This window comes from Zea mays, chromosome 7, assembly GCF_902167145.1.
Source record: "Zea mays cultivar B73 chromosome 7, Zm-B73-REFERENCE-NAM-5.0, whole genome shotgun sequence".
In the NCBI taxonomy this organism is placed as follows: Eukaryota; Viridiplantae; Streptophyta; class Magnoliopsida; order Poales; family Poaceae; genus Zea; species Zea mays.
The window spans coordinates 183332255-183347680 of record NC_050102.1 but is presented as its reverse complement, the minus strand read 5'-3'; the positions used below and the strand labels follow the sequence as shown (position 1 = coordinate 183347680).

General features: G+C 45.7%; 1 protein-coding gene across 1 annotated transcript; it reads left to right on the top strand.

Moving 5' to 3' along the window:
- Positions 1-6383: 6383 nt before the first annotated feature.
- Positions 6384-8237, top strand: LOC103633591 (glycine-rich cell wall structural protein). Its single transcript, XM_008655286.4, has one exon. The coding sequence runs from the start codon at positions 6527-6529 to the stop codon at positions 7913-7915; it is 1389 nt and encodes a 462-aa protein (XP_008653508.1). The 5' UTR covers positions 6384-6526; the 3' UTR covers positions 7916-8237.
- Positions 8238-15426: the final 7189 nt, after the last annotated feature.

The window sequence follows — 15426 nt, the reverse complement described above, 5'->3', positions numbered from 1 at the left end:
TATCGGATACACTCTCATCTTCTTTCATAATAAATTGCTCAAACTTCCCTTTGCACACATATAGTTTGGCACTCTTCACAATTGTAGTTCCTTCATGAATTTCCATTAGTTTTACCCAAATCTCATGAGCGGTTGTGAGATTCTTGATACGATTGAACTCATTTATATCAAGAGCATCATAAAAGACATTCATGGCTTGATCATTTGTGAGGATATTCTCATTATCACTAACGGATGGTTCATCTTCCTTCAATACAACAAATCCATCTCTGACAATTGGCCAAATTTTTCCACCCATTGCTCTAAGATGCATTGACATTCTTATTTTCCAATAATCATAATTGTTTCCATCAAAGTGCGGTGGCTTCCCTATGTGCACATTGTTGTTACTAGCCATTTTGTCCCACTCCGGGATGATTAGATCCACAAACAATGGAGTCCTCGGCTTTGATACCACTTGTAGGATCTAGGACACCGGCTAGAGGGGGGGTGAATAGACGGTTTTGACTAAAAACAACAATACTAAGTAAATTTAATCAATATAACAAGGGGAATAAATTTACTAGTGTCAATAAGTAAACAATGTATGAAAGACAACTACGGAGATTGAATACTTGAAGAACTATAAGCAAAACACTAATCAATTGCAAGGCAATAAGTAATGCTAGAAGAAATGGACACCGAAATTTATCCCGTGGTATCGGTGATTTGCCGATCACCCCTAATCCACGTTGAGGTGGACTTCAAGCTCTCACTTGCTCCTCTATCAAGACACGACTTGATCTTTGAGCCAAGTGGACAAGAAATCACTCAATACCTCGATTCCACTAATGTCACCTTTGCCGCTCCGGCGAGGTAGGCGCGAACCCCTCACAATCAACACCGCGGCTTCTCCACAATCTTCTTGGAGAGCTCGACGGAGACAATCACCCGAGCCGTCTAGGAGGCGGCAACCTCCAAGAGTAACAAGCCAACGACGCTTGCTCGGTGTACCACCTAGTGCCTCAAGAATCACCAAATGATGCAAATGCACTAGGAACCCTCAATCTCTCACTAGAATGCAACCTCAAGCAAAGAGTGTGAGAGAGTGAGTTGGAGGATCACAAATGAGCTCAATGTGTGCAAGGAATGGCCAAGAGAAGACTCACACACGAGCTACCCTTCTATTTATAGGCCCCCATCTAAAACCAACCGTTATGCACAAAAGAGGGCAGTTCTGCGCACGCGCGGACCGTCCGCGCCCTAGGGCCGGACGGTCCGCCGTACACCATAACGGCTATAATGACCGTTGGAACATGTCAGAGACGACTCAAAAGGTGGGTCCGGACAGTCCGCCCTTCAAGGTCGGACCGTCCGCGACCAGGCAATTTCAAACACCTGAGCCTCGGATCAAACGGAGTTAACACACGCGGACCGTCCGGCTATAAATCCCGGACCGTCCGCGACCTGAGACAGTACTGTCCGGACTGGTCTCCCGGACCGTCCGTAGTACAACTCAATAAAAACACACAGTCCCTGTCCAAAAACGAGATAGACACATGCGGACCGTCCGCCCCTCACAGGCGGACCGTCCGCCTATAATTCAGGGACTGACCCGAAGCCACCTTCCTCTGGTCAGGACTGCGGACGGTCCGGCCCTAAGGCCCGGACGGTCCGCAGTGCAATAGAACACAGTGCCAACACAAATGGTCAGACTTCGGACCCTCTGGAGGATCGCGGACGGTCCGCCCCCAAGGGCCGGACAGTCCGCGCGACCAAGACTTCTCAAATTTCAAACATGCTTTTGAATGAACTTTTAACTCACGAAATGAGAAGCGATGTTAGTCCTCATGCAAATGCAACTACTTGATGCTCTATGAGGCACTAAGTTTTACACAGATCTAAGTCATTGACCCCTCTTAATAGTACGGCTATCTAGCCTACTAATCCGGTCAGGTATCTTCTCTAAACTCCTCAAGACCGGCAAAAGTAAAACCTATATTATACCTTTGCCTTCATCTGATCCACAACCAATGCGTATGACTTTTCAACATTTCCTGTTCTATGTGGTCCAACCCTGCATTCTTATTTCTCCAAGAATCGTTAGTCCACAAGTAGTTGTCATTAATTACCAAAACATTACTAAAGGGGCCTAGATGATTCACAACAGTACGCGGGACATACAATAACTCATGCATTATCGAGGCAAGACCATTGACTCTCTACGCCGTGTGGGCTGCTATCATCATGACTCCCAAGCCCGCGTGACACCTAAGCAAAGGGTGATAGGCGGAGAAGACAGGACGCTGCCGTCTGAGCACCCCTACACGCATAGCGTATCAGCCTACGCCGCAGCCTATTCCTGCGCTCTGCTCCTACTAGATGAGGCAAGGGCATGGCAAGCTAGGAGGTCTACACAACGACCAAGTGAAGATATTCATTATCCACGGACCGACGCTTCACTTACTCCATGTCTAGCGTTAGATTTATCGGGCCCACTTGTCGGGGCTTGTCCACCATGTACGTGCTTCCCTTGGGGTATAAAAGGGAAGGCACACACACGGTAGCGAACAACCTGACCAGGTCTCAGCGAGTCTGGAATGGGACAACACACAGAGACTCCTAAGCAATACAACTCACAATGGATGTAGGGTATTACGCTCCGGTGACCCGAACCACTCTAAACCTTGTGTTCTTGTGTTCTTCCAGCTAATCAGGCAATCCCTAGGTCCCCTGACCATCTTAGGATCAGGGTCGGTGCACTACACCACCCGATCGGAGGATTTTCCCTCCGACAACATCTATCATCAACGTTTGAGTAAGATTATACCTCCGACTCTTGTCAAGATGCACTCAAAGGTCATGGTGCAGGAGGCTACTGCGGGGCCCACCATGATAGGACCATCATCTTGGAGCATATGTCTTGGGGATCTCCTTTGGCCCTGGCTCAAGGAGGGGATCGATATAGGGTACCTTAACATTAAGGCACTCTGAAGGGATTGCTATATCAATAAGTCTTGTAAAAGAACCACTATTAGACTCGGGGGGCCATCGGAGCCCAAGACGCTCTAAAGACCGATGCCCTTATAGCCATGGGATATCATAGGAGGGAATAATCTAAGTCTCTGAGGTCCCTTCTGCCCTCAGAGCTTTGATGAGCAATCAAAGCTCCTAGGACCCCTTGTGCCTTCATCCACTCAAAAGTCTAAGTCCATGTGGCCCCTTGGGCCTCGAGGCACTACAAAGAGCACATGTGCTCGATGCAGTTTGCTCCCATGGAGCACTCAATAACATATAGAAGCTAGGCCCCTTCTAACCTTGAGGTCCTTAAGGTCCCGAGCCTCACATCACAAGTACCATCGGGCTTCAAACCCTTTGGGGGCCTGAAGCCTCTGTGGGAAAAAGATACTTAAGAAGCGCGATTAAGTATAATCCTATCTCAAGACAGAGGGATGAACTTGAGCCCACTTAGGATGGTGTAGGACCTAGGTATCCCCCATATTAAAGTCCTAATGATGAATCCATAACACTAGCTTATCAATTAAGTCTTAAACACGACATATTAAATGTGTGATATGAGATATTACATGTATGACAGGCATACTGTTGCCACGCCGTAGGCTGCAAGGTACTCGAGATAACAAGAAGATAAGTGCATCAATCCTATAGCCACAAGTGGGACATTAAGTTTGCCATGTAGTATTATTAAGTACAAAATGCTATATTGACCAAACAACACAAGTCCTGACGCTCGTGGACGTGATATATCATATATGCCTCTGTGGTAGGTATGGCAAACGCCTAGGAAAGGACATCTCTAACATTATGTCATGACTAGGGGCAAGGGCCTTGGTATGGCCCTAAGAACAAGATAAGAACATGATAGTTGGTCTTAGCCAATGAAATCTAAGTTTGATGTGACCTCTCTCTCCTCCTTGCATTATAAAAGAGAGGCATTGAGTAACATTTTAGAGGGACCACACATAACTAAGAACTTCATACTTTATTCTTAGGACTCTAGACTCAGCTTCGGGGGTTGATCCCAAGCTAGGCTCACCCAAGATAACCACAACATACTCTTACATAAGAGTTCTATTGGTAGGTAGCTATTGTAGCAAAAAGACACTAGGGTACCGAGAATAACAAAGAAATAACAGATAGAGGAGCAATGATCGACTGATCACTAAGTGGGTAATACCATATGCCCTCTTGTTGGTCATGGATTATGGTATGCAATAGATATATAAGGTTACAAATTCATCACTATCAACTCCTAATCCTTCTATAGGACACGAGTGTGGTGGAGAGCTAGCCTCACTAACTCTAGCTATCATGATGGGATTGAATTGGACTCTCTTATCTTGAGTTTGGTGGAGCTTGGTATGGTTCCATGTTATGAGTAAACATGAATTGAATATTGCTCTACCAAACTTTTTATAGTCTAAAGGAGTGGCAATCTTACATGTATATGCTTCCTGTAGGTCCTACTTGTCATGGGGCCAACTGTCTCCAACCCATCTTAGCCTCATAGTCATGAAGCATGTGCCAGTGTAATCATAACCCTTGAGATGACCAACCGAGGGCTAACCCAGAGTGTGGAAATGTATTGATGGCGCTCAATACAGTTTCTCATGCCCTTTATTACAAGACAATACACCCATAATGTGTAGTCATGGCTATATGGGGTTTTCAACCCCTAAAGAAGGCAAGATCATCTGACTACATACGGTCATAAATGTATGGGTATGCTTTCACAGATATGTTAGTTACTCCTACTCCATGAGCATGTTGTTAGGGCGGAGACATGCCCTTAATGTCATGTATCACATTTAATGTGATACAACACTTATCCCTTCCTAAGATGACTACCAATGCTGATAGAAGTGATTACTCATGCCTATAGACATAAGGGCCTGAGCAAGTTGGCTTACGGTGATTGGCAGCCAATATAGCCCCTTGTAATTTATTACATTTCATGATATACCATGCATGCACACACGTGACTACATGACTGATACTCGCACTGCGTTGTGGTCTGTCTATGGTGGTCTGTCTATGGTGAGCCCTGAAGCTAGACCCTTGAGTCGATATATCCTCTTTAACCATCCACATGTTAGTTCTCACTTGTGTTTAGGTTTAGCACGACCATCGATCGACGTCACACTCTCTCTTAACTCTCTCTTTTTGTACAGTATAATATTAAATATGTATATTATAAAAAATATATTCTATAACATATCCACTGATACTTATTTGATACCATAAAAATTGATGATTTTTTTTCAAAAAAAATTGATCAGAGTCTAAAAAAGTAACTTAGAAATTTTTTAGAAGTATATTTATTTATGGACAGAGTGAGGATGGTGCACGGAGGGCAATACATGAATAATGCATATACGTACGTGCCAAGCTGCCAATTGAAACTTTTGCTTGAGCATCTCTGAGACATAACAAGTGAAAAACGATTGGAGGGCCAAAAAACAGGACTCAGCGCAGCCTTTCCAATATACTCCGTATATAATTTTTCGTCAATCGAGATATCACTCTAGCTTGAACCCCCTTGCAATTAAAAACTAGAAAGAAAAAGTAATACTCCCTCTGTTTCTTTTTAGTTGTCGCTGGATAGTTCAATTTTGCATTATCCAGCAACAAATAAAACGAAACGGAGGGAGTATTTTTTCTTCTCTCACCGACATCTCAGGCCCCACATCACATGTTGGCTCCTCTCTTTGCCGAAGATGTTGCTGAAGGTAAATTTGGTGTGGTAAATTTGGTGTGCTACGATCCATAGTCACAAGAAACGGGTAGTGACTCTTGATCCGGAAACGTCATCCCTGACTCTGACTCAGATACACGAGCTTATTTTCGTTATCACCATATAAAAACTCCAACATGTAAAAAAACTCTAACGGATAGCGTACCATGTTTCTCGATCCGGTTCCTCAACCCTCTATCGATTAACTTTACGACAATGCTACGGTCGAGGGCAAAGACGATCGACTAGTACGTAGTTCACTACTGTACTACACCCAATACAGGCAGATCGATCAAGTAGCTAGGCACCTGACCTACGTACCGCGGCGGGAGGCGGTTGAGCAAGCTTGAGCAGACGAGCAGCGAGAGCGCGTGCTCATAAATGCCATGCTTACTGGTGGCCGCCATCGTCGACCAGCGAGCACCGTCGTCGTCCAAGGTGATCCCAATGGCCCATGTGCGGCTGCTTCTCCCCTCCACTAGCTCCGATCACCTAGCTAGCCTCTCGCTGTACTACAGATCGGACAGGGGCCGCGCAGGCACAGGCGCAGCGTCCCAACCAATCGTATTTACTCCGATCCGCCCCGCCACTGCACAGCCGCCTTCTGCCCTCCTTCCATCGCGCTCGCTCGCTCGCTCTCCTATATAAACGCCCTGCAGTCCTGCAGCACCTACCAGTCCAGTCTCGCAGAGCAGATAGCATCAGTGCCTACTGCGGTACTGCATAGCTAGCTTAGCTTGGTCTTCGATCTCGACCAGAGCCAGAGAGTGTGGTGTGACCGTGTGAGCGACGATGGGGAAGCACGTCTGGGCGGCAGCGCTCATGGCGCTGGCCGTGATTGTCGGGCTCGGTGTGCCCCCCGGCCGCATCGCCGAGGCGCGCACCTTAGAGAAGGACGACCTGCTGGGCGGCGGCGGTGACTTTGGTGCTGGAGAGGGAGGAGGCTTCGGTGCGGGTCTTGGCCATGGCGGTGGCCTCGGGGCTGGATTCGGGGGAGGTAAAGGCGGCGGCCTTGGAGGAGGAGGCGGTTTTGGTGGAGGTGGTGGTGCTGGTGGAGGTCTTGGAGGTGGGTTTGGTGGAGGAGGAGGCCTTGGGGGAGGCGGCGGTGCTGGTGGTGGTTTTGGTGGCGGGGCTGGTCATGGTGGTGGCCTTGGAGGTGGCTTCGGAGGTGGAAAAGGTGGTGGTGCAGGTGGAGGTGGTGGTCTTGGAGGGGGTGTAGGCGGGGGCGGCGGCCTTGGTACAGGTGGAGGAGGTGGCTTTGGAGGTGGGAAAGGTGGTGGACTTGGCGGAGGTGGTGGCCTTGGCAGTGGAGGTGGTGCAGGCGTAGGCGGTGGTCTTGGAGGGGGTGCCGGTGGAGGCGGCGACCTTGGAGGTGGGAAAGGTGGTGGCCTTGGTGGAGGGGGTGGCCTCGGCGGTGGAGGTGGACTTGGCGGTGGTGCAGGTGGGGGCGGCGGCCTTGGTGCCGGTGGAGGAGGTGGCTTTGGAGGTGGGAAAGGTGGTGGTCTTGGTGGAGGTGGTGGCCTCGGTGGTGGAGGTGGTGCAGGCGAAGGCGGTGGTCTTGGAGTAGGTGCCGGTGGAGGAGGTGGACTAGGCGGTGGTGCCGGTGGCGGGTTTGGTGGTGGCGCAGGAGGAGGTGTTGGTGGAGGTGGTGGCCTTGGTGACGGTGCTGGCGGTGGTGCTGGAGCTGGCAGTGGTCTTGGAGGAGGTGCTGGTGGAGGAGGTGGACTAGGCGGTGGTGCCGGTGGCGGGTTTGGTGGTGGCGCAGGAGGAGGTGTTGGTGGAGGTGCGGGAGGCGGTGCTGGCGGTGGTGCTGGAGCTGGCGGTGGTCTCGGTGGTGGTGCAGGCAGTGGTGTCGGTGGTGGGTTTGGAGGAGGCAAAGGCGGAGGCTTTGGTGGTGGGATTGGCGGGGGCGGGGGCGCAGGTGGTGGTGCCGGTGGTGGGTTCGGAGGAGGCAAAGGTGGCGGTTTTGGTGGTGGCAAGGGAGGTGGTTTTGGCGGAGGCGCCGGTGGTGGGTTCGGAGGAGGCAAAGGTGGTGGTTTTGGCGGTGGCAAGGGAGGTGGTTTCGGCGGAGGTGCGGGTGGTGGCTTTGGAGGAGGCAAGGGTGGTGGTTTTGGCGGAGGTGCAGGTGGTGGCTTCGGAGGTGGCGGAGGTTCGGGTGGTGGCATCGGTGGTGGACTCTAGAGGTGGCGGGAGCTCGGCGCGCGCACGTTGAGTGCGTGCATGCCATGAAATTAAAAAGCGATACATGGAGTGTGTGGTACGGTATGGACATTGCTAGAGTTACATTACATCATCACTAGTATATATAAGGTTGACTCTTATTTGTAAGCCTAATGAAAGTGAATAATTGGATGCGTTATGTAAGCCTACTCTACTATATATATGTTTGTTTTGGAAAATCGAGGGAGTGTGTTACTTGACTATCCCCAATCACACTCATAAAAACTTGACTTGTGTGTTGTTTGTACTCGACCAATTATATACTACAATACATATTTGGTCATGCCTGTGTGATCGCTGTGCTTTGTGCTTTTAGGAAGGAATGCACGTGCGCGCAATGGGTGTTAATGAGAAAATAGAACACAAGAGAGAGTGCAGCTTCAAAATTGATAAGTTATCCTGATATCGTCTTGGTATTGTATTGAATGGTACACATTAGCAGAGAGTGAAATATGTGATAATTCACAAAACTGGCGTACTTGTTAGTTCCACGAGTCTTGTTTTTTTTTTTGAAAGGGTAAATGATTTAGTTAAAACACCTCTATTTTTTTTTAAAAAAAAAAGATCAATTAAAGCACAACATTTTGTGTCATTAAAAAAATGATTATCCATTTAAGCTGGGCCGTTGTCGGGTTGGAAATGGGCCGATTCAGTCTCTATTGTAGGCTGTGGCAATCCATTTAAGCTGGGCCTGTTCGCGAGGCAGACTTTCTTGTTGGGCTTGCGTCGTTACGTGAATAATGCAGGCCTAATATCGTAGGGAGGCCCAGATTTTATAGGTATGCGGCGTAAACATAAAGCTTGATCATTTGTTAACTGTCGGCAGGAAATGACGGATGGTGGGGTCCCACGAGATCTCAGCGAGAAAATTCCATGCACGCACACGGACGCACGCATATATACGTCCTCTTCTTCTTCTTTTCTTTTTTTTTTAAATTCAAAGTGATGATGAGCTTTCGTTCTCAGGTGAAACTTCAGCTTCATACATGACTGCAGGTGGCTGTCGGCGTTCTTTCCTATGCACCTCAGCACAGCACCTGGATTTTGACATGCATGGCTTGGCTATGTCTCCTCACTCTCTCTCTCTCTCTCTCTCTTGTATTTGTTCTCGACGTGTTTGTCTCTGCGTCTTAGAGCTTGTTCGGCTGCGATGAATGGAGCACTGTTGCAGCTGCAAAATACTGTTGCAGCTGCAATCCCTAGAGATAAAATACTGTAGAAGCCGCAGCCGCAGTCGGATTAAAGCCGCAGCGAACATAGGAAAGAACGGAGCTGGGCGGCAGCAGCTGGGGCACGGGATGGATGATGGGCCATGGATGGATCTGATTTCGGATCTCACATCTCATCTCATCTCAGTCGCATCCAAACTGTAATTAACCAGCTGACTGAGAAACTACGCATGCATCGTGCTCTAGTCTTCAGTTGTTTTTATTTTACAGCAGGAGCCACTACTACAGGTATTCTCTATACAGGCGGTCCGGTTAGCCTCTACACAGGCGGTTCCAGGAACCGCTTGTGGTGCACCGCCTGTGATGTAAAACAACATCACAGGCGGTCAATCAAAAACCGCCTGTGATAGTCACACATCACAGGCGGTCCGGTTTAAAAGAACCGCCTGTGATAGTCACACATCACAGGCGGTCCGGTTTAAAAGAACCGCCTGTGATAGACACACATCACAGGCGGTTTTAATTATAAGCCGCCTGTATTTCCCAGATTCATATAGAAGCAGATTCATATATATTTTCCAGATTCATATACAGAAACAGAATTAATAACAGCCTGTGATTCAAACACAGATTCAAACACAGATTCAGCAGGTTCCATAAACAGATTCATCATACAAAAATTCAAACATCCCCATATACATACACAGATTCATCCACATATATATCAAGTTCCATCATACACAGATTTATACACATCAAGTTGCATAACAACTCAACATCTCAAAGTTCCATAGACAACTAAACATCTAAAGTTCCTAACTAAAGACCTAAACACTGTGTGATATTGTGTACAAACTTAGTTCTGGGAATTTTTGCAAATTTCCATTTACATTGTAGAATAGCCCTTGTTGATGAAGAACTTCACGGCGCATAAAGTAAAGCAAGTCTCTTACAACCTTAGCCACGCCGGTGGAAACCATATCTCTTTCAGATGTTGCCATGGCTATGTACTTCCATGATGTATGCCATAAACACTAAAAATAGACTTGTTTCCCCAATCACTATGGAGATTTTCTACCAAGAAGGGGTCCTAGTAGTTGCATCAACTATCCATGACAAAATTCTTCATAAGCATAATTACCAACATTTAATCACAAGGGATACAAGCTACTAAAGCAAAAATGGTGACCTTAACAAAATATGTAAGTGAAAACACCAACAATATAAGCATAATGACCAACATTAACAATATAAGATTAACAATAATTAAGGCAGGGGTCCTAGTAGTTGCATCAACTATCCATGACAAAATTCTTCATAAGCATAATTACCAACATTTAATCACAAGGGATACAAGCTACTAAAGCAAAAATGATGACCTTAACAAAATATGTAAGTGAAAACACCAACAATATAATTATAATGACCAACATTAACAATATAAGATTAACAATAATTAAGGCAGGACTAGCAAAAACAAGTAATGAAGGCATGAATTTTTAACAAGTAATTAAGGCATGATCAAGGAGTGCACCGAGGGCTCGGAGATGGGCACGGCGGCGCACTCGGCGCTCGGGCTCGGCGGCGCTCGGGCTCGAGGATGGGGACGGCGGCGCTTGGCCTCGGAGACGGTGGCGCTTGGGCTCGGGGACGGGGAAGGGGACGGTGGCGCACTCGGAGATGGGCACGGTGGCGCGCTCGGGCTCGGGTACGGGGAAGGGGACGGTGGCGCACTCGGAGATGGGCTCGGCGGCGCTCGGGCTCGGGGACGGGGAAGGGGACGGTGGCGCACTCGGAGATGGGCTCGGCGGCGCTCGGGCTCGGGGACGGGGTGGAGGGCGCCTCGGATGACGGTGGCGCTCGGGGACGGGGACGGGCGCCCAGCTCGGAGACGGTAGTGGTTGGGCTCGGGCTCGGCGACGGCGTGGAGGGCGCTCACGGCTCGGAGACGGGGACGGGAACGGCGACGCAGCAGCCTGGCGGCGAAGTATCAGCTCCTGGCGAAAACACTAAACCCTAAGCCACCGTACCGACGCTTTTATATAGTAAACACATCACATGCGGATTTTAAGAAAAACCGCTTGTGATGTATAACATCACAAGCGGTTTTTCTTAAAATCCGCCTGTGATGTGTATGTAGTATAAAAGGCTCGGTTCCAGCGCAGGAACCCTAACTTCCGGAGCCCGACGCCGCTAGGCTGCACAGTACTGTAGCGGCGGCGGATTTTTTTGATCTACGGGGAAAAGGTTTTGTTTTTGATTTTCGGGCTTGATTTCAAGAGTTTATGCATATATATGATCTCCGTTTGTTTTATTTCTCATTTTGATACGATTTTTTGCCTCAATTTTGTAATATAGACCGGAATTGAAGAAAAACTCAGGAATTCCAAGATTTAGACTTGTAGTTGATCTGATTTAAAGATTTTTTTTGAAGAGTTGTCTCACCTCAAGGTACCTATATTGCTGCAATCTTGTTTCATTTTCATGCACATTAATTCGTTCATGATTTAGGGATTAAATTCAATTAATTAGGGATATTTTAAAAAATTTTGTCTCATATACTAGGTACATCTCGATATGATCTTGTTTCACTTTCATGAACATTTATTTTTTCATGTTACATCTCGATATTGACGTTAATCAATATAGGGATAGGTAATGGCGGACCGAGGTTGGATGTACAATGTGCCAAGACCACATCCGTCGTACATTCGAAATTTGAGAAGCTTTATTGAAGCGGCCAACAAGCACGCGAATTTGCGAAAGAGCAAGGAGATATTATGTTCGTGCATCGATTGTGATAATAAGATAGCTTGGAGAGATATAGGAGTAATCCAATCACATCTGCTAAAAAGAGGGTTTAAAAACAATTACACGATATGGTCAGAACATGGTGAGTTGGATCCGTGTGAAGTGCCTGGTAATGACGAGAGAGTTGTCGGAATTTTAGATCTTAAAGTTGATGGTGAAGTGGATAATGTGGATGCTAATCAAGAATTTGAAGAATTTGATTGTGAAGAGATGTTGCGCCATATGGAACCAGAAATGTTAAGTTCTGTGGGATCGCAGAAAGGGCTATCTAAAATGGAGGGACTGGAAAGTGCCTAAAAAGAACCTTTATATGATGAATCAAAGGGTTGTGACAAAGAGTTTACTACACTGCGTACAGTTCTAGAACTTCTGAAGTTGAAGGCTAGCGCCGGATGGTCTGATACTAGCTTCACAGATCTTTTGAATTTTCTGTCTCAATTACTACCAAAACCCAACAAACTACCAACAAGCACTTATAAAGCGAAGAAGCTTATATCTCCCATAGCTCTGGGTGTGCAAAAAATTCATGCATGTCCGAACCATTGTATTCTGTATCGTGGCGATTTTGAGAACGCATCAAGATGCCCAGTTTGCAATGTCAGTCGATACAAGAAGAGCTACAATCAAGACTGTGTAAAAAAAATCCCGAAGAAAAATAAAAACAAGAAATCCACTATTGGACCTGAAAGTGACGATGACACTTTTGATGACATGGATGGGAAAAAGAAGTCAAAGAACCCAGCTTTGGTGATGTGGTATCTTCCAGTAATTGATCGCTTAAAACGTTTGTTCTCAAACCCTAGGGAGGCTGAGCTTATGCGTTGGCATGCTGAAAATCGCAAGCAGAATAACAAACAGATTCGACACCCTGCTGATGCATCACAATGGAAAAATTTCGATCTTATGTATCCTGAGTTTGCCAAAGAAACCAGAAATGTAAGATTTGCTTTGGGTACAGACGGAATGAATCCATTTGGTGAAAAAAGAAGTGTACATAGCACCTGGCCCGTGACTTTAACGATGTACAACCTTCCATCATGGCTGTGTCACAAAAGAAAGTATATTATGTTGACTATTCTTATTCAAGGTCCGAAATCAGCTGGTGTTGATATTGATGTGTTCCTAGAACCTCTTATGGAAGATATGACAAAGCTCTGGAATGAAGGAGTTAGAATATGGGATGAGTATTGCCGTGAGTATTTCAACTTAAGAGCAATTATATTTGTTACCATCCATGATTCTCCCGGTGGCGCCACACTATCAGGGCAAAAGACTAAAGGAAAGAATGGTTGTGTAGTGTGCGTCGATGGAACTGCTTCCATGTACCTTAAATCATCCAAGAAGTTGGTGTTCATGGGACACAGACGGTTCTTGATGAAGCAGCATAAGTACCGAAAGATGAAAGAGGAATTTAACAATCAACTGGAAAGTGAAGGTGCACCAAAGCCTTATAGTGGGAAACTTGTTTTTGAAATTGTAAAGAACATTCATGTTGTATTCGGAAAGGGAAAAAACAAAGGAGAAAAGAGAAAGAGAACTGACCCTTCAACTTACACAACTTTCAAGAAGCAATCAATATTTTTCAAGTACCTCCCATACTGGAAGGATATGGAAATTTGCCACAGCATTGATTTGATGCATGTAACAAAAAATGTTTTTGACAGCATCATTGGAACCTTGTTGGGCATGCCGAGTAAGACAAAAGACGGACTTAAATCACGCAATGATCTAGTAGATCTTCAAATCAGACCGGAACTTCATCCAGTGGATAGTGGCAAAGGGAAGCCTTACCTCCCCCCAGCTAGCTACAACTTGTCAGTTGAGGAGAGAACAAAGATTTGCAAATGTTTGCGTGGGGTCAAAGTGCCCACAGGTTTCTCATCCAATATCAGCAGACTAGTCAGGATGAAGGACTTGTCTCTATTTGGCTACAACTCTCATGACTGTCATGTGATGATGACGGTGTTCCTCCCAATTGCGGTAAGAGCCCTCAAAACAGAGCATGTCAAAGTTGTCATCACATGCTTGTGTTACTTTTTCAATGCGGTTTCACAAAAAGTAATAGCTTTAGAAGACTTGGACTATCTAAAGGCATACATCATCGAGACTATGTGCAAGCTTGAAATGTGTTTTCCTCCATCATTTTTTGATATGCAAGTACACCTAATCATACATCTCGTGGATCAGATAAAAATATTAGGGCCACTATATTTACATCATATGTTTCAGTTGGAGCGATACCTGGGAGTATTAAAAGGTTATGTGCGAAATCGCGCTCACCCAGAGGGTTCAATCATGGAGGGATACACTACAGAAGAAGTGATTGAGAGCTGTATAGATTACATCAGTGACAGAACAATGATAGGTGTGCCTGTACCTAAACATGAGGGTAAACTATGTGGGAGAGGGAGAATGGGCAAGAAAACTTTTCGCGTTGAGGATTACAAGCTAGTACATTGTGCTCATGGTAGTGTACTACAACATCTCACGATAGCCGAGCCTTACATAGAGGAACACCTGAATGAGCTTCGTAAAGAAAATCAGAACCGCACAGAGGACTGGATCATGAGGTAGCACAAACATCGTTTCAGCGAATGGTTAATGGACAAAAACATCCCATTCGGAGACTCTTCGGATGAGAAAACAATGAAGAATTTGGCTTCTGGGCCATCGTGTTTTGTGACATCATGGCAAGCATATGACATCAATGGGTACACATTCTACACTAAATCAAAAGACATGAAAAGTGTTGCACAAAATAGCGGTGTTCGTATCGATGCTTTTGACCTACATGGACAGAAGACCACATATTTTGGATTCATAGAGGAAATATGGGAACTTGATTATGGCCCAAGCATGAAAATACCCTTGTTTAAGTGCCAATGGGTACAACATCCCGTGGGGGTGATAGTGGATAACTACGGACTCACACTGGTAGACTTAAAGAAAGTAGGATATAAAGATGACCCGTGGGTTCTCGCCGAATGTGTTGCACAAGTGTTCTATGTACTCGATCCAGCAGATGAGAAGATGCATGTAGTTATTTCTGGAAAGCAAAAAATTGTTGGAGTTGAGAATGTGGGAGACCAAGATGAGGAATACAATAAGTATGAAGAGATGTTCGTCTTTAACGGTCCAGAGAGAATCAAGCGTGTGGAAAAGAAAATTGATAAGAACTTAAAGCCATACATGCGGAAAAATGGTAGTTCATGAAAAATTGTATGAATCAAATTGTATTTGTTATCATGTATGATCGACTATGAATTGTGGTTGCCAATTAATTTAAAATCTCTCTAGTTATCTATGTGTGCTATTATAATTCATTTAAATTGTATTTGCATATTATTGTTAAAAATTAAATATTAATTCATTTAAATTGTATTTGCATATTTCTGTTAAAAATTAAAATTATTTTCATATTTAAATTGTATTTTCATAATTTTACAATAACAGGCGGTTTTGTCTTAGGGTCCGCTTGTGAAAATGATAGAG